This window comes from Canis lupus, chromosome 21, assembly GCF_048164855.1.
Source record: "Canis lupus baileyi chromosome 21, mCanLup2.hap1, whole genome shotgun sequence".
In the NCBI taxonomy this organism is placed as follows: Eukaryota; Metazoa; Chordata; class Mammalia; order Carnivora; family Canidae; genus Canis; species Canis lupus.
The window spans coordinates 1,900,695-1,918,237 of NC_132858.1; the positions used below are offsets into that span (position 1 = coordinate 1,900,695).

Here is a 17,543-nt window from a genome sequence, read left to right on the forward strand (position 1 = left end):
GGGGCTCGCTCTCATGACCCTGCAATTATGACCTGAGCTGAAACCGAGTCTGACACTCAATTGAATGAGCCACCCAGGCACCCCTACATCCATTTTATTTTTTTAAAGATTTTATTAGAGAGAGAGGGGGCGGGCAGAGACACAGGCAGAGGGAGAAGCAGGTTCCATGCAGGGAGCCAAACATGGGACTCTATCCCAGGGCTCTAGGATCACGCCCTGGGCTGAAGGCGGCGCTAAACCACTAAGCCACCGGGGCTGCCCCATCCAGTTAATTTAATTATAAATTCAAAAGTATACACTTCTCTGAAAAATAGGTGTGTGGACAGGAAAATGAAAAGGATTATGAAAAATGAAAATATCTTCCTTTTATATTTCCTTTAATGTTGGTACAGTGGATATACAACAAACACAGATTTAGGGAAAGTGGGGGAAATCCTTGGATCTGGGAAATGCCTCAGAAAGCAGTTAGGCAGTCTGTGGTTCTCCAACCCATGTAATTTATCTCCACTTCAGACAGGTGGATTTGGACTCAGGTGTGCACATCCTCTAGATCTAAATAAAAGGTAAAAGAGGAAGTAGTCTTGCCCAAACTCCTATCCTGCAGCAGCTTGTTCTCAAAAATCCCACCAAAGCCACCAAGGTGACAGGGCCCTTTGGAGGGTATATGGCAGGGATTGGGATCAGCTAACTACAGCCAACAGGCCTAATATAGCCAGGGCCTGATTTGTAGGGCCGATGAGCTAAGAATGTTTTTTACGTGTTTACATGATTACATGGCTATAGAAGTACCTACAAATCACCTTTGATTTTGTCCTCTGGAAATGCAAAACCTACGTTGTTTACTATCTGGTCCTTTAAGTAAAAAGTTGCAAGCTTCTCTGCTCCTTTCCAACCCTCAGTGTGGAGCAGAACGGAGAGTTTGGGGCCTGAGCAAGCTCTCAGGCTAAGCACTGAGACTCAGTTGTGGCCCAGGCACCTGGCCTTCTACTCTGCCCTCTGGGCTGTTCTGGGCTGTTCTGGGCTGTTCTGGGCAGCAGCGGCAACCGCCTCCTCCCAAGGAGTCCAGGCCGACCTCTCCTCTCCAAGCCCAGACTCAGCCAGGCCTAAGAGGCCCCCAGGTTGCTTCAGAGCCCTGCTGTTGGTAGGGAGGCTGCGCGGTGGGGGCAGCCCCAGCGCTCACGCAAGCAGAAGTGCCAAACCAGAGCAGAGCAAGTCAGCAGGACCAGAACTGTGCCCACCCCAACAGCTGTGTGGACCAGGGTCAGGGACCTGGGGGGCACGGCCAGCCTGCCACAGGGCCCGAAAGTAGGGCCACTCACCCCATCAAGGCCCTCCCCACCTGCCTCTGGCACGCTGCTTTCTCCAGCTCCATTTGCAGCCACCACACAAACGACATAAGTGCCCCCAGGCTTCAGCCTCTTCAGTTCTGCTCTGCGGGCTGTAGAGTTGAGGGGGGGCCCCTTCTGGGCAGCTCCACTGCCTTCCCAAAGCAGCAGCCAGTACTGGTGGACCGGGGAGGAGGGGGCACACCAGTGCACCACGGCGCTGCCCGTCTCAGCCACCACGTGCACTTCTCCCAGGCGCGGAGGGTAAGGAGGCTGGGCAGGGCTGGAGAGCCCAGGGCACAGGCAGGCCCTGGGGGCGGCCCTCTGCAGCTCCTTGCATGGCACCTGCAGGTGGCGGCAACTGTCGTAGTCACAGAGGACAGCAGGCAGAGGCGGCCGTAGTGTCTCATCTTCCTCCTCCTCCTTAAAGTCTTGAGGGGTCAAGAGCTGTGATCTGGCCACTAAGGAGAAGGTGACAGCCAGGAGCCACAGAAGGCAGGGAGAGCCCAGCATTGGAGTCTGGAAGGGAAGGAGTTGGAGAAGTCGAGACCGCCCAGACCCCATGCCCTCTGCCCCCCTGCCCCCAACAAAACCAGGGAAGCACAGCTGGGGGCAAAGAAGAGGACAGGAAAGCAAAGAAAAGGACACAGACATGCTGATTTGTCAACCAACTTCTCAACGGGCTATGGACTTGTTGGTTGGTTTGGGGTGAAACAAATGCAGGCTGACCTGAGAGATGGGTGCGCGATTGGCAATGGGTGAAGTACCAGAAACAGTTAATGAATAAACAAAGTGCTGGAGGGCAAAAAAAGAGGATTTACTCAGCCTGAGGAAGAAAGGTAGAATTATTCCCAGCTGCCACTCAAAGGACCGATCTCAGTAAAAACAATTATCAGTCAGAGACATACGGAAAAACCCAAAAGGAGACAGAAACGAGAAAGAAGAGATGGAACAGAAGGGGAAAACCTGCGGACCTGGACCGTTCCCCATCTACCACAGGAGCTCCAGTCCCTGCCGCCCCCCACCTGCCATCCCCTTCCCCTGGCCCCCAGTAGCCCCCTCACCAGCGGGGAGGTCTCCCAGCAGTGCAGATCTCAGGCCAGAGGGCTGTGGGTGAAAGGCTAGGGTGTCCCCAGGAGCACGGGCTACACGGGCAGGTTTTGTCTTCAATTGTTTTGGCTTGAAGCTTTTATACCCTTCCATGATGATGTCACCACCCAGCCCCCCTGCCCTGCACCCCCCCGCCCTTTCCCGGTGAATGCCAAGAAGCCGGCTGGTCCCTTCAGAGAGCCTGAGTCACGGGGCTGGGGTGGGGGGAGCCACAGGCAGCTGCTGCATCTGGAGGCCAGGATGCCTGGGTTTGGAGAGGTGGGCGGAATGTGGAAAGCAGCCAGGAGCGGAGAATCACAGGGCTGAAGCTGTGTGTGTGGGGGGCGGGCGGGGGGGGGGGGTGAGGAGAGGAACAGGGCGAGAGGGCCACCTGGCTGCAGTTGGGGGTTGGAAAGTAGCTGTGACAGCATGGGGCCTGGGCTCCAAAATGTGGTTTCGGTAAAAATCATACCACATCCAGGGCAGTCATTTCCTCCCAATGGACAGAGAAAGGGTGGGGTACAGAGGCCAGAATGATGCAGCCCAGCTCTCCAGACCCGCCCTCCTCGATCCCCCTCTCCAGTCACGTGGAGGCAGTGGGCAAGAGAGGTTTTCTCTCCTTTGACTTCCTAGGCTTCTGAATGGAAACAGCCGTATAACAGGCCAGGTCTGGAGGCCTTCCCCACCGGCCGGCCCTCCAGCAAGACAACCTCTTCCACTGCTGGGTGGCGGGGAAGGTGCCAGGGCAATGCAGCGTTTTCACAAGGCCCTGAATCCATTTCAAGGAGTCAGGGAAGCAGTGGGCATGAAAATAGTTTATTGGGGGAGCCACAGGACAGGGGAAGAGTTGTCAAGTGAGAAAAGGCTGGAATGTGAGGACTCTGTCCTGTTCTCTTCAGGAACTGGAGCAGGTGGGGCGCTGTCGAAGACTGCCCACAGAGGGTTCAGAGCTGCCCAGAGTTTCTGGGGCAAGGGCATGGGTAGGAGCAGGCAGGTTGGCCTCCGTCAGCAAAGCTGCGTCTTCCCAGGAGCCTGAACCTGGGCCAGAGGAGGGAGAAACAAAATCCCAAATGGGACATTAAGTAACCAGGGGCTCTTCAACCCCCTCGGTCAATATAACCTCCTCCCCACCGACATGCCACCTCCACTCCACCAGACCCCCCATGCCGAGCACCCCTCACCGAGCGCCCCTCACCATCACTGGCCTCTGGCTCCAGCTCCTCCTCTCCATTCAAGGGCTGCGGATCTGGTTTCTCCTCCTCAGGGAGCTGACCCTCTGCAGCCACAGGGGGAATGCAGAGGTCAGGCTAAGAGGCTAAAGGGGACAACTGAAGACAGGGAGGGCAGGCGGGTGAGCTGTTACTGTACCTGCCCCTGGGGGATCTTCAGGGCTCTCACCGTCCTCTGTGATGTCTGACAGCTGTGTTGACTCCTCCTGGCCTTGGGGCTCTGTGCCTCCAAAGTGGGTAGAGGACAGGGTAGGGCTAAAGCAACTGCACGCAGGCAGCAGTGCCAAGCTCACCTCCTCCGGTCTGCCTATCCTCTGACCCTTAGCCCAGCTGTGAGGGCCTAAAGCTTCATCCTGGCTAACACAGGAGGCCCCCTCCCATCACGTTTACCTGGATGATGGGCTGAGATCCTTCGCTGTACTGGCTTCTGGGAACTGTCTCTTTTTCGGATGTTTACCTGCGAAGGGGATACTAGTGAGCAGTGAGGATGCCCCCCCACCCCCGCTGTGATCTGGACCTTTAACACCCGAGGAGCATCCCCATCATGCCCCAGCCCACTCCTTAGTCCAAGAAGGATGATGAAGGGGAGAAGAAGGAAGTCCTTTGTGACCTGCAAGGAGAAGCGGTGTCGGGGCCAGATGCCCCCCCACACCCACTGCATATAGCTGAAGAGCACAATGACACTCAGGAAGGTGAAGTTGCTGGCGACGCCTATGAAGGCGCAGGTCATCGGGAAGTTGTACAGCAGATACCTGAGGCAGGAAGAGGCAGTTACCGGAGAGCACTAGCCTTCTCACTTCCCAGAAGTCATTTCTAGGAAAATTCAAGTTAGTTTCACTTAAGGACAGCCCCCATACGAGCTGCAGTGGTTCCTCACCTAAGCCCGGTGAAATGGGCATGGATGCGGAGGTAGGCTCCGTACATCTGGATGCGCTTGCTGTGGATCTCAATAATCGCTCCAGTAGTTGGCACATACTGCAGAGGGCAGGGCACTGAGTGTCAGGCCACGATCCTGTTGCCGTCACTCTTCAAGCCCAATCTGAAGCCCACTTCCAGCATCTCCACTGCTGTTCCTGTTGACCGAGCCCAAAGGCTCCACAGGGAGAATTCTGGGCTCATGCGGACAGTGGTATCTAGTCTTCCTTCACCCCCTTACCGAGTTCTCCCTATATTCCGAGTAGAGCTCCACCTCCAGGAGCTGCTTCTGCTCTGCAAATCCAAACAGCAGGAGGCTGGAGAAGACCAGTGTGTCAAGCATCTGCAGCAGGTCTGAGCGGTAATGCAACATCACCTGCCAGGGCCAGGAAGGAGAGGCTGGGGACAGGTACCCCCAAATTTCCACAGCCCCACCCACCCTTCCACCGCTCCTGAGTAGTCTGTGAAGCCTGCTTCTTCCTCAGGCCCCATGCTCTCTCATTTTCACTTCCTACCACACTCCCCAACCCTTGGCCCAGTCATTCCAACTACCTGAGTAACATGCCCGCCCGCCCACGTCTTCATCCCCTTCTTCCTGAAACCTGCATAGGTGAAGTCCCACACAGTCTCTGATCTTTCCCCCAGGCAGTTCTACAATCCAAAATTGTCTCTAAGTTTCAGTGTACCACCTGAAACTTTTTTCTCCATATAGACACTCAGGGATTTGTTTCATAATGTAGCTCTGTTGACAATTCATGTAAGAATGGAGTCTCATATTTATTGAACACCCGCTATACGCTAGTGAGCACTGTACCTTTTTTCATTGAATCCAAACTAGTCTTGCTACAGGACTACTACTATCACACTCAGTTGGTAATGCTGTGTAACCAAGGGGTGAAAGAAGCTGTCTCTCAGCTTGTGTGTTTCTGAGTGAGGAGGATTCCAGTGCAGATCTCTGGGGTCTAATGAAGCCCATTTTGGCTCCACTCTTCAGACTTTACCCTGAAGCTGGACAGGCAGCTATCAGGTATCTGGAGTGTCGGTCTGGCTTGGTGAACTGACTCATCTTCCCTATCTTTTTTTTTTTTTTTAAGATTTTATTTATTTATTCATGAGAGAGAGAGAGAGAGGGAGAGAGAGAAGCAGGCTCCACGCAAGGAGTCTGATGTGGAACTCGATCCCAGGTCTCCAGGATTCCGCCCTGGGCTGAAGACGGGCCAAACCACTGAGCCACCCAGGCATCACCCCCCTCTTTCCTATCCTGATGAATCTGTGACCTCAGACCTAAAGCCCTACCCAGATGTTCTGACATCTGTTGTCACCCCCGTGCCCTCCCAGACAGGTCCTGAACACTTACAGAGCGTGAAGAAGTGGAGATGATGCGGCCGCCTCTGGTGTAGCATGAAATGGTGACTAAGAACATGCCCAAATCTTGATTCACAGGGGACTCTGGCAGCTCAAGCTCTAAGGTAACGCGGTACGGCTGTCCATACATCAGCACCTGCCCAAGGTAGCCCCCATCTCTTTTCAAAAAATACATAAAAAAAAAAAAAAAAATTCCACCTCCTCCCACCTCCAAACGCTGCCACACACCCCCAGGCCAGCACAGGGGGCGGCGGGGTCTCTCATTCCCGGGAAGGTGCTGCCCCCTGGTGGCCGCCCTCCCACTTCTGAGATCACCACCCGTGACTTGGCTGAATCAGAGAAAGGCTGTGTCACATCTCTTTTTCCAAAAGTGAACCGTCATGTTGCCAACTGGGCCATCTGTGACTCAGGCCTCTGTCCCCGTGAGGCCATCCCCCTGGGCCCAGCCTGCCTTCGCTTACATTATTAATTAACCAAGTGCCAGAAGTGTACACCAACTCCCAAACCACCCCTCACAGTCAGGTCACTCCAGTTCAGCTTTCTGTCGCTCTGGGTTCCTTACCTCTTGTCTGTTGGTAGAACCCTGCGGCTCCTAGTGGGGAGGCTTCTTCACTGGCATTAACCTTGAAAGGTTACAGATTTGCCACCAGACACACTCCGGTTTTTCCTGACCATTACAATATTCTTCTAATCTCTTTATTCAATTATTTTTATCTGTAGCACGACATCCTCAGAGGCAAGAGTATAGCTTTTGTTTTTAAACAAAGAGAATGGATTTTTTTTTTTAAAAAGCTGGCTTTCTAAAAGATGTTGTTTTTAAACAAAGATAATAGATTTTTTAAAAAGCCCATAGCGAACCACCTCGAAAATCCAGGTATGGCTGAGGGTGCTTTGAGCACTATCACTAGGGTAAAAGGTAGAAAAACCCTGTAAAAGTCTTTCTTTGTACAGATTCTTATCTTCAAAATGAATTATCTTTTTTTTTTTTTTTTTCAAAATGAATTATCTGTTGAAAAAATGGATTCCATGAGATTCCTAGCCCATGGAAGAGGCCAGAAGAAGCCAGCTGCTTCACTGAATTCTCTGAAACATTTTTACAGGCAGGGGGAAGGGGAGAAGAGGGAGAGAGATCTTAAGTAGGCTCCACACCCAACTCAGATCTTTGGTGCTCGATCTCACACAACCCTTCTCAGGGTCATGACCGGGGCTGAAATCAAAAGTCGAATGCTTAACTGAGTCACCCAGGCACCCCTGAAACATTTTAATAGGTAGTTCTCTAGGTGGGTTGAAGCGAAATGGGTAGTGACTGCTAGCTAATGGGTAGGAGTTTCTTTTTTGGGGTGAAAATGTTCTACGATTAATTGGGGTGCTGGTTGCTTAACTCTGTGAGTACACTAAAAATGACTGAACTATACACTTATTTATTAATTAAAAAGATTTTATTTATTCATGAGAGACAGAGAGAGAGGAAGAGAAACAGAGGGAGAAGCAGACTCCCTCAGGGAGTCAATCCCGGATACTCGGACCACGCCCCAAGCGGACGGCAGACACGCAACCAGGCGTCCCTGAACTATACATGTTAAATGGGTGAATTGTACGGTACGTGAGTTTTATCTCAATAAAGCTGTTTAATTATGTTTTTAAACTAGTAATTCTGTCTAAACCAACATCTCCAATGGGAGCCACCAAATCAAATATCAGAATCTTGTGAATGACTCCAAGCCTTTGTTCACATCTGATGGGCATTCTCCTTCTGTTCCCACATCCCCACAATATTCACCCTTCCTTACAGGGTCGGTCCATTTTGAGCCCCACCATCCCCATAGTCTCACACTGATGCATCAAATTCTCCACAAATTCTTCTGAAATGCAGAATCTGCACCTTATGCCTTGCTACTTCATGCAGTATATAGATTTCTATCAAACCTGTAAGCTCCTGGAAAGCAGGGCCACATTTTCTACTTCTACCAAAGTGTTACACAGAAAATAGACACATTATGCTTTCTATTTCTTCATCCCTTCCTTTATATTCGCTGTAAATGGACAAAAGGATCAACCTGCTTTAATTATCAGGGACTACCCTGATTGGAGTCTCTGATATTGGATTTCCCCTCACCATTCATCTTTCCCTTCCTTCCTTATCCAGCAGCCTCACACCCAATTGCAGGCTACCTGAATCACCACTAGGATCTCCACAACAGGGGCAGCCAGGTGGCTCAGTGGTTTAGCGCCACTTTCAGTCCAGGGCCTGATCCTGGAGACCCGGTATCGAATCCCACTCGGGCTCCCTGCATGGAGCCTGCTTCTCCCTCTGCCTGTGTCTCTGCCTCTCTCTCTCTCTCTGTGTGTGTCTCTCATGAATAAATAAATACAATCTTTAAAAAAAAAAAAAGGATCTCCACAACAGGCAGCCACACAACTGTATGCACCATTTCAGGTGCATATATACTGTGGCTTTGTTTCTAATTCCCTCTCAATATAGTCTATTTATTACTATTTTTAGCCACAAAAGTACATTATTGAATCAATGTCTTCATAGACTTTTTTTAAAGAAATCAAATTCTTTTTTTTTTAATTTTTATTTATTTATGATAGTCACAGAGAGACAGAGAGAGGCAGAGACATAGGCAGAGGGAGAAGCAGGCTCCATGCACTGGGAACCCGACGTGGGATTTGATCCCGGGTCTCCAGGATCGCGCCCTGGGCCAAAGGCAGGTGCTAAACCGCTGCGCCACCCAGGGATCCCTTCATAGAAGATTCTGTAATAAATCTCCAAATTCCTTTCCTGAGTAGCCAGACTAAAATGATAAATCTCGGGCAGCCCGGGTGGCGCAGCGGTTTAGCGCCTGCCTTCAGCCCAGGGCATGATCCTGGAGACCCGGGATCCAGTCCCGCGTCAGGCTCCCTGCATGGAGCCTGCTTCTCCCTCTGCCTGTGTCTCTGCCTCTCTCTCTCTCTCTGTGTCTCTATGAATAAATAAATAAAATCTTTAATATATATATATATATATATATATATATATATATATATATATATATATATATATGATAAATCTCAGGGAGCCTGGGTGGCTCATTCGGTTGAGTGTCCCAACTCCTCATTTTGGTTCAGGTCATGAGATCGAGCCTTAAGTTGGATTCTGAGCTGGGCATGGAACCTGCTTAAGATTCTCGCTCTAAAAAAAAAAAGATTCTTGCTCTCTCTCTGCTCCCCCACAGAAAGAAAGAAAGAAAGAAAGAAAGAAAGAAAGAAAGAAAGAAAGAAAGAAAGAAAGAGAAAGAAAGAGAAGAAAGCGAAATGATAAATCTCTGCCTTACAATATCCAACCTTCACATCACTATGTCCATTTGGGACCTACTCATTGGACCTGAGAAGTCTTCTTGACAGTGTATGGCTACCTGCTGAGCAACTGAAAGAGGTCACAGAATACACATAGCAAGCTATTTGTACTGCCAAACAAGGCCAGTCTAAATACCAATCCCAGATGCTACAACTTACACTCCTCCCTTCAGAGTGATCATTTATGTCTACCCTGTGTCAGTGGACCATTTAAAAAAAAAAACACTTTCCGGATGATTGAAAAATTCTTATTTAGTTTGATGGCTGATTACTACAAATTATGCTAACAACTCAACAAACTCTGGTGAGCAAAAGTGATGTTGGTGCTCCAATGGTCCTTTTGAAGCAAGAAGGGATCCTCCCTCTTCTCAAAGCCTCCACCAATTTGCCTACTATAAACAGATGCACTCCCATTCTGCATTTCCCAGGGTTTCCGGGTTTGCTGAAGTCCTACTGCCATCCGGTCCATCCCCTGGCACAGTAACCTCTGTAATGTCAAGTCACACATATTTGTCAAGAGTTTCATAATTTCACATACGGGCTTTCAAAACTCTTGGGTAGATTCCATCCTAGTCCAATGAAATAGCTGACTATTTAATTTAGGTTCACAGAGGTCTAAAGCACATCTCATCTAGCAGATATGGCCTGTCGGAAATAATCTAAGAAGGGTATTGCTAACATTTGCAGCAGGAAAGAATAATCTACATGGTTCAGACTTTTTGTTTAACCTCTCTTTCCTTGCAAGCTTTCCTTAGTCTCTATTACTCAATCCCTGCTCGCCAAGTCTTTCTCAATCCCTATGATTTCAAGTCTTCAAAGCTCTAATGAAACCTCTCTGTAGCTCCCATACTCACCCGATCACGTCCACCCTTAGCCAGCGAGACATTGGCAACAGGGAAGGAGCAGAGTAAGGAGGTGGATGAATCACAGTCAGTCCTAAATGAGAATGGGGATGATACTCCACTAAGTTATAGAGTCTGCCTTACCTGTCCGTACACCTCCTTGGCCCCCTAGGGCTCCCTCTTGTCCCCCATCCCTTCTTCCAGAACAGGTACCCTTCTCTCTGTCAGAGAGAGATGGAAAAGAAATGCAGCCAGGAGATCCAAGACACCTGAATGATTCTTTCATTCTCTTTCCTACTACTTCAGCTTATTTCCTCTCGTTAGAGCAGAATTCCTTACACAGGACTCGATGGATACTCAGTTGAATAGTCTCAGACTTAAGTGTTTCTAAAGACTCACTTGGGGAGCTTGGTAGAAATGTAGATTCCTGGGGGCACCTGGTCGGCTCAGTTAAGTGTCTGACTCTTGACTTCACCTCGGGTTATGATCTCAGGGTCCTTGGATCAAGCCCTGTGCTGGGCTCCCCACTGGGTGTGGAGAGAAATTGGGGTTCTCTCCCTCCTTCTGCCCCCCAATCTGCTCCAAGCTCCCTCTCCCTCTCTCAGGAAAAAAAAAGAAAAAGAAAAGAGAAAAGAAAAGAAAAGAAAAGAAAAGAAAAGAAAAGAAAAGAAAAGAAAAGAAAAAAAGAAAGAAAGAAAGGAAAGAAAGGAAAGAAAGGAAAGAAAGGAAGAAAGAAAGAAAAGAAAGAAAGAAAAGAAAGAAAGAGGAAAGAAAGAAGAAAGAGGAAGGAAAGAGGAAGGAAAGGAAAGGAAAGGAAAGGAAAGGAAAGGAAAGGAAAGAAAAAAGGCAGATTCCTGGGTCCTATCCCCAAATTCTGATTCAGTAGTTCTGGTCTTGTGCCTAGTTTGAGAAAATTCCTCCCAAGGAATCCACAGATGGTTTTTAAGAGGCTCACAAACCTCAACTTGTAAGCAAAATTACACATGGGCATGCATATATATTTGTGTGTGTGTGTGAATATATATATATCTGTATAATTTTTTTTTTAACATGAAGCTTGAATTCACGACCCTGGGATCAAGAGTCAGAGTCACATGCCCTACCAACTGAGCCAAACAGGTGCCCCCGTGCATACACGTTTTTATAACAAAAGGGTCAAAGTTTTCATGACATCGTGCCTCCTAAATGTTTAAGCAGCTCTGATCAGGGACTCAAGACGGGGGAAAAAATAAATGACTTTGGACCACTGATAACAATATCCCCATCAGCATCTCTCGATTGGTCCTACTGTCACTGTTAAGACAAGGGGAGAGAATTTGACAAGGTCTGTAAAATCAGAAGGAACTGAAGCCCCAGGTAAAATGCAGGACTCTGGGACTTTATGTACTGTCACTTTGTGTTTCCATAATCTCTACTGTACAGGATTATCAGGAATGGGAGAAAGTGTACAAGGCAACTTGCTGCTTTCCTAATACCTTCTCTACTGAAGGCCAGGTTAGTTCTGAGACAACCCAAGGGATCTGTTCGGTTTAAACGTCTACAGTGGCCCTGAGAGGTATGACCCAACCCAAACAGAACTGATCCTCATAGTGACAGTTTAAAAGGGGGATTTTCTTCTCCTTCTCCTTTAACAGATTTCAGTAACCAGAGGCAGAACTAGGATCTTAGAGCCCCACCAACCCAGAGCTTCCTTGGCCTTGGGCGGTGAAAAGTAAGAAGCCCTATAAACACACTGGGCTCAAGTTTTCTCCTCTGTAATCTAGGGGGTTGGACTGAATAAGCTCTAAGGGCCCTAACAGCAATTCTCTCAAAGAATTCCTCGACATTGGTAGAAGACCCCTCTCACCTGTAGTAGAAATGCACGGGGCTGAGGTGGCTGACTGTAGGCATGTAGGAATAGTAGAAGGAGCCATAGAGGAAGACAGACACCCAGAGCAGGAGGAGGATGGTACAGAAGAGCACCCCAAACTGTAGCAGCAGCTTGCGGGCACGACCTGCCAAGATGTGGCCCACCTCCTGGGCCCACAGTAAGGCAGGTACTGGTGGGTCATTGACCATGGCAGGGAGTGCAGAGTGTCTGGCCCCAGGTTCAGGCCTTGAGTTCCTAGCTGCTCTGCCGCCTGGACGCCACGCCTGGCCATGGGGTGAAGCAGCTGGCGGTTCCTGGAAAAAGACAGAGAAGGGGGGGGAAATGGGCTTTTCTCCTAGGGGAGGTGGGGACAGAGAGGACAAGCCTACTGGACTGGGTTTGAGGAACCAGAGATAACAGAACAGTCTTTGTTTCGGGTGGCCTCTCCCCAGGTGATTGTGTTCCTCCAGCAAACATCACTTCCCTTTCCCTTCCCTCTGTCTTAGTTCCCAGTGCCAAAGTCGGCTGAACTTGTCTGTTGGACACGTGATTCTGGGACAGGCCACCTTGATCTCGCAGCAAAGCATCCCACTCGGGGGATGAGCACCTTAGGAGGCCGCCGAGTCCGCACCGCGAGGTGGTGCCCCGAGGGCACGCGGGACTTGCCTGGGGTCGTGCGGCCGCACTCAGAGACACCCCTCCCGAGTGATCTCCTCGCCGCCCAGAGCCCCCACCGGCCGCGCCAACAGCGCTGGCCGCTCGCCGGCCGCCGCCCATCCGCACTCACCAGTACGCAGGCAGCGGGAGCAACGGCAAAGGCACTTCCGCCTCCCGTGAAGCCCCGCCCCTTCCGCCGGCCGCCCCGGGGGCGCGGGGCGGGGGGCGGGGCCACTCCCGGGGCGGGGCCTGTCGGGCCGCGGGCTTCCCTCCTCCGCCAGGCGCGTGCGGTCTCTCCCCGCGGCCCGGTTCGCAGACCCCAGGGGACAGGCGAGGCCAAGACGTGACCCAGGGTGTGCTGTGAGTCAGCAGCATCCCCCTGGGCGCGCCCTCGAGGCCGCAATCCCCGCCCTCGGCCCACACCTTCACCCGCCAAGGGGAAGGGGGCGGGTATCCAGCTGGCGCTGATTTTTATCGCCCACAGCCCCTGGGACCTGTAGGCGTCCAAGGCAGGGCCCCTATCACAAGAGTGACAGCATTTCAGCTCCGTGTTTTGTCTCCAGCGCTTAGGATGTGATCCACCACCTCTGACCCTAACTGGACTCTCCCTCAGAATCCCCGCAGCGCGTTATGGACACTAGACCTTGGCAGAGGGTACCTTCTATTGTGTATATGACTCTTCATGCCATACAAGAGCCCTCAGAGCGTCAGGTTAACATTATGTACATCTTTGCATTTCAACAGCACCAAGCACAACGCTGCATGCCTGGGGGGTAATCTCTCAAACCGATACCCACCCTCCAAAACCCACCCAAGGAAGCCCATCTGTTTCAACGCCCAGTGACTTTCCCCGAAACCACAGTGCCCCCTACCTCTTCTTTGTCCGATTCTTTGATCTGGTATCTGCACGGCTCTTTTCCCCCAGCTTCTCCTCCTCCTTGTTCTTTAGGCATCTTCCTGATGCACCTTGTTGCCCCTTGATCTTCCACTCGAGCCACTTGTGGCTAGAACACGAAGTGCTTGGTGATCTAGAAGCTGATACCTGTAACTCATCACATTTTCCTAGATACAGAGAATGGAGGGTCCCTGGAAAAGAAAAGAAGATTCAGGTACTACATGCTATGTCAGAGGAGGGAGGAGGGAAAAGGGGGGCGACTGCCCAGCTGATGTCAGATTTTCAAATGAGCAGAGTCCCCCGCAGCCAGTACAGACTCCACTGCAGGCGATGTCACAGGTCCAGACCACCCCATTTAAGGGGGGAGTCAGCCTGGCCTTCAACTACTTCCAGCTCCTTCAGCTCCTTCCTAGCCCAGACTCAGAATGCCTGCAATGGGGGAAGGGCAGCTAGTGAGACAGTTCACAGTAGGGGGTGTGTGCAGGGGCCGCAGTCAGCAGCCAGGCTCCCCCACTGGCCAGGCAGTTGGTATGTTCCAGGATCTGAGCAGCTTCTTCTAGCATCCTTCATCCTTCAGGTACCAGCGTCTGGGCAGTGCTTGAGCTGCAGGAACTGGGCCCAGCCCTCAACAGAACTCTGACCTGACCTCCCCAGTGGACTTCTCTGTATTAGCTCCTTCTGCTGCAGCAGCAAATACTTTCAACTGCAACTCCCTGCAGGTGGGGCACCCACCCATCTCGGGGCAGGCTTTGTGCACCCCACTGACTACTCCCCAGGGCTACCACTGCCGGTGCCTGCAGGTGAGTAGGGAGTATCCTGTTTTTCTCCCCCTGGGTCTCAAGGAGGCAGGTGGGGGTCATGTGTCCTCATCAGGGTGGGGCTCTTTCTGGTTGAGGCTTTCAGGGCTGGGAACACACAAGGCTGGAAAGGCTGAAAAGCCTTAAATCATTATGTCTAATGATCTGTGGGCCCAGGCCGTGTGTGAGTATGGAGGGCATTTCATCCCACTCTCTCCATTTCCTTAGCCCAGGAAGACAGGGATGGGAAAGGCCACTGGAAGATGAAGATAAGAGGAACAAAATATTGGGGCAGCCTTGTAAAGACTGATGAAAAATGAACATGGAGGGGGGTCTTCAGATGAGATTATGCAGCTCCTCACCTCCCACATCATACTCTGAGCTATTCCTTTCTTTTCTCTAGGATGAAAGGGGAGACCCCCGTGAACAGCACTATGAGTATTGGGCAAGCCCGCAAGATGGTGGAACAGCTTAAGATTGAAGCCAGCTTGTGCCGGATAAAGGTGGGCGGATCCTGGGTCCCCTCAGTTGGCCCAGTTGTGCTCTAGGTCCCCAAATCTCAGGTTAAGAGACGATTTCTTTCCTTGAGTCCCTGCGATCAGGGGAGGAGTCTCTGGCTCTGTGGGACAGTCCCTCTGAGGGGGATGAGGGAAGAGAATACTGTCCTAAGAAGCCCTAGAGATGGCAAAAAGATAACCCATTTGGGGAGGCAGGCTGCAGGCCCTCTCAGGGGATCTGGCTAACAACTCCCCTCCTGGCTGTGCCCCAGGTGTCCAAGGCAGCAGCCGACTTGATGACTTACTGTGATGCCCACGCCTGCGAGGATCCCCTCATCACCCCGGTGCCCACTTCGGAGAACCCCTTCCGGGAGAAGAAGTTCTTCTGTGCCCTCCTCTGAGTTGCCCTGTCCCTCCACACAAGCTCCTCACCTGTCCCTCTCCTGGGCCCTCCCTTAGGTTAGTAACTGTCGTGAGTCCCTGAGGGTCCCCGCATCCCACCCCTAGCCCTGTCCGACCCTGTGAGGTTGTCCGAAGCACAAGGCTCTCCATCACCGATCTGTCGACCCCGAGAACCCCCTGACCCAGGGACCCCTTAGTTCTATCCCCAGAAGGGCCGCCAGACTCTGCCAGCGTCCTGCCTGCAGGCTTCTCTGTGACCCGCTCAGACAATGGAGAGAGGCACGGGCCGGGTGCTGGCTCCCAGTCTCACCTGGAGCTATGAGAAGGGTAAAGCCATTTGAAGAATAAAGGTATCCAGAGTCTCAGAAGACAGCTCCTGTGGTAGCCTTCTTGGGGAGAGGATCATCAGTCTGTGGATCTGGGAATGTGTGCGGCAGGTGAAAGATTTGCCATTCCCCGGGAAAAGGGCGGTCAAACCAGGCTAGACATCGCCTAGGATGGGAGATCGCCGGGACTGGGGAGACGGCGGGCGCGAGAGAGCCTCAAGTGGGAGAATTAAGTCACGACACCCAGAAGCTGCGGAGAGCAGTCACACACACACACGCACACGCGCGCGCGAGAGCACTGAACACAAGTGAAAATGAAAACAGACCGAACAGGATGGATTTAGGGAGGGCAGTCGCAGACCGCAGGAACTCAGGAACCCAGGGGAGGAGCTCGGCTCTGGTTCCTGCGAAGGGGCCGGTTTTACTTCTAAGATGGCAGCGCCCACAGCGTGCCCCTTTCCAAGATGGCCGCCGCCATAGGACGCGCGCCAATATGGCAGCCGCGCGTCCCTGGGTTTCACCGTACAGGGCGTCCCAGCTAGCCCCATACGTAAAATGGCGGCCCCAGGCAGCCAGAGTCAGTGCGGTCCCATCTGTGCTCATCTGGTCTCAAAATGGCTGCCCCTGCCCTCGCCAACTTGATGCCCATTCCTATGCGGCCCAGAGTCTGGAAGCCGACGTCCCCCCGGATCCAGGTGAAGGCACACGGGTGGCCATGAGCAAAGCTCACGGGACAAGGGGACCCTGGCAAGCACCCCGTAGCAGGCGCTGGTCGCGGGTATCTTGCGAGGAAATCTAGGTTCTGGAGCTTGCCAAGCTTAGAGGTGTAAACCCAAGTGTGCGGCCAGTGCCCGGCGCCATTCCTTGTCTATTCCTGATCTCCCTAGGAGCTGGGTAAGCCCGAAGTTGTTTCAGTTTGGGTTTCCTTGTAGGGCTTGCCGTGCTCCTTCTCCCTCAGGCCTATTCTGTCACATCCGCCAGAAGCAACGTTCCCGCCCCCAGTGTGCCGACCAGCCTTCGTCGTGGTCCCAGCTTGCCGTCTGGCCACCAGCCAGAATCAGGGCTTAATGTCTCACGAGCGCCTCCCAGACCCAAACTTGGCGAGGTTTAGAAGCCCGGGATGCTTTTCTAGAAGTCTTTTCCTTCCAAGGGTGAACATAAGGAGGTGGGACCAGGGCCAAGGCAGGGAAGGTAACAGCCCCAGGGTGTCTGCTCCTCATGCATTCGCAACATCTCCCAAATTCAGGGATCCATCTTTTCCAGGAGAAGCCTAGGCTGGCTCCTGTCTTGTGCCACCCTGCAGTAATAGGAGGGTGGCCTGTATTAGGGATCGCCATCGCCCCAGCTTCCCCACATCTTCGCACAGGAAGACGGCAAGGGGAGAGGAATGCAGAGAGGAAACCAGAGCAATAAAGGGCATCCTACCAGGAATTAAATTTACACTCACTCCACAGGCCCAGGGGCACCCAATGAAATTGCGGCACTTTCAGGAACAGCAGCTTTGCAGCTGTTGATGGAGTTCTGAACCCTAACAGGTCCTGGAGATCATCTAATTAATTACCTCATCCTGGAGATGAAGAAGTAGGGAAAAGTAATCTGGTTGCCCTCCTCAAGTGGGGCCCTACCTCCATTCTGTTCAGGAGTCCCCATCAATTCCTTCTTGGTGTTTTATGAAAAGTCTTGAAAGGTTCAAGTCTGTTCTGTTTTATTCTTTTAAAGTTTGGTTTATTTATTCGGGGGGGGCGGGGAGCAGAGGGAGGGAAAGAATCCCAAGCACACTCCCAGCTGGGTGCAGGGGAGGGGAAGAGGTGGGGGGGATGGGGTCAGGGAGGGCTCCATTTCATTGGGAGATTAGGACCTGAACCCAAATCCAGAGTCAGTAGCTCCACTGACTGAGCCACCCAGGCCCTCCAAGGATCAAGTCTGTTTTAATCTCTGCATCCTGAAAGTTTCTGGCACATAGCTGGCACTCAGATATTTAATGAATGACTATCTACATAGGCTTAAATAGCAAGC

The 17,543-nt window shown here is 51.8% G+C and overlaps 3 protein-coding genes across 29 annotated transcripts; 1 reads left to right on the forward strand and 2 right to left on the reverse strand.

Moving 5' to 3' along the window:
* Window positions 1–360: 360 nt before the first annotated feature.
* Window positions 361–3,057, reverse strand: LRRN4CL (LRRN4 C-terminal like). Its single transcript, XM_072789533.1, has 2 exons — window positions 2,390–3,057; window positions 361–1,844 (listed from the first exon to the last, which is right to left on the reverse strand). The coding sequence occupies exon 2, from the start codon at window positions 1,836–1,838 to the stop codon at window positions 1,125–1,127; it is 714 nt and encodes a 237-aa protein (XP_072645634.1). The 5' UTR covers window positions 1,839–1,844; window positions 2,390–3,057; the 3' UTR covers window positions 361–1,124.
* Window positions 3,058–3,211: 154 nt separating this feature from the next.
* BSCL2 (BSCL2 lipid droplet biogenesis associated, seipin) lies at window positions 3,212–16,443 on the reverse strand. Of its 27 annotated transcripts, none has more exons than XM_072789500.1 (12): window positions 15,854–16,443; window positions 13,483–13,696; window positions 11,951–12,267; window positions 10,117–10,198; window positions 5,916–6,081; window positions 4,800–4,934; window positions 4,521–4,618; window positions 4,254–4,395; window positions 4,034–4,100; window positions 3,783–3,863; window positions 3,610–3,690; window positions 3,212–3,452 (listed from the first exon to the last, which is right to left on the reverse strand). In XM_072789500.1, exons 1-12 carry the CDS (start codon window positions 16,128–16,130, stop codon window positions 3,310–3,312), a joined length of 1,803 nt encoding a protein of 600 aa, XP_072645601.1. In that variant the 5' UTR covers window positions 16,131–16,443; the 3' UTR covers window positions 3,212–3,309. The 27 variants fall into 27 exon arrangements, 25 of the variants coding, with proteins under 25 accessions (XP_072645601.1, XP_072645603.1, XP_072645600.1 ...); XM_072789502.1 differs by having other exon boundaries at window positions 3,596–3,690; XM_072789499.1 differs by having other exon boundaries at window positions 3,783–3,869.
* On the forward strand, window positions 13,882–15,569 carry GNG3 (G protein subunit gamma 3). Its single transcript, XM_072789539.1, has 3 exons — window positions 13,882–14,305; window positions 14,706–14,805; window positions 15,072–15,569. The coding sequence occupies exons 2-3, from the start codon at window positions 14,707–14,709 to the stop codon at window positions 15,198–15,200; spliced, it is 228 nt and encodes a 75-aa protein (XP_072645640.1). The 5' UTR covers window positions 13,882–14,305; window position 14,706; the 3' UTR covers window positions 15,201–15,569.
* Window positions 16,444–17,543: the final 1,100 nt, after the last annotated feature.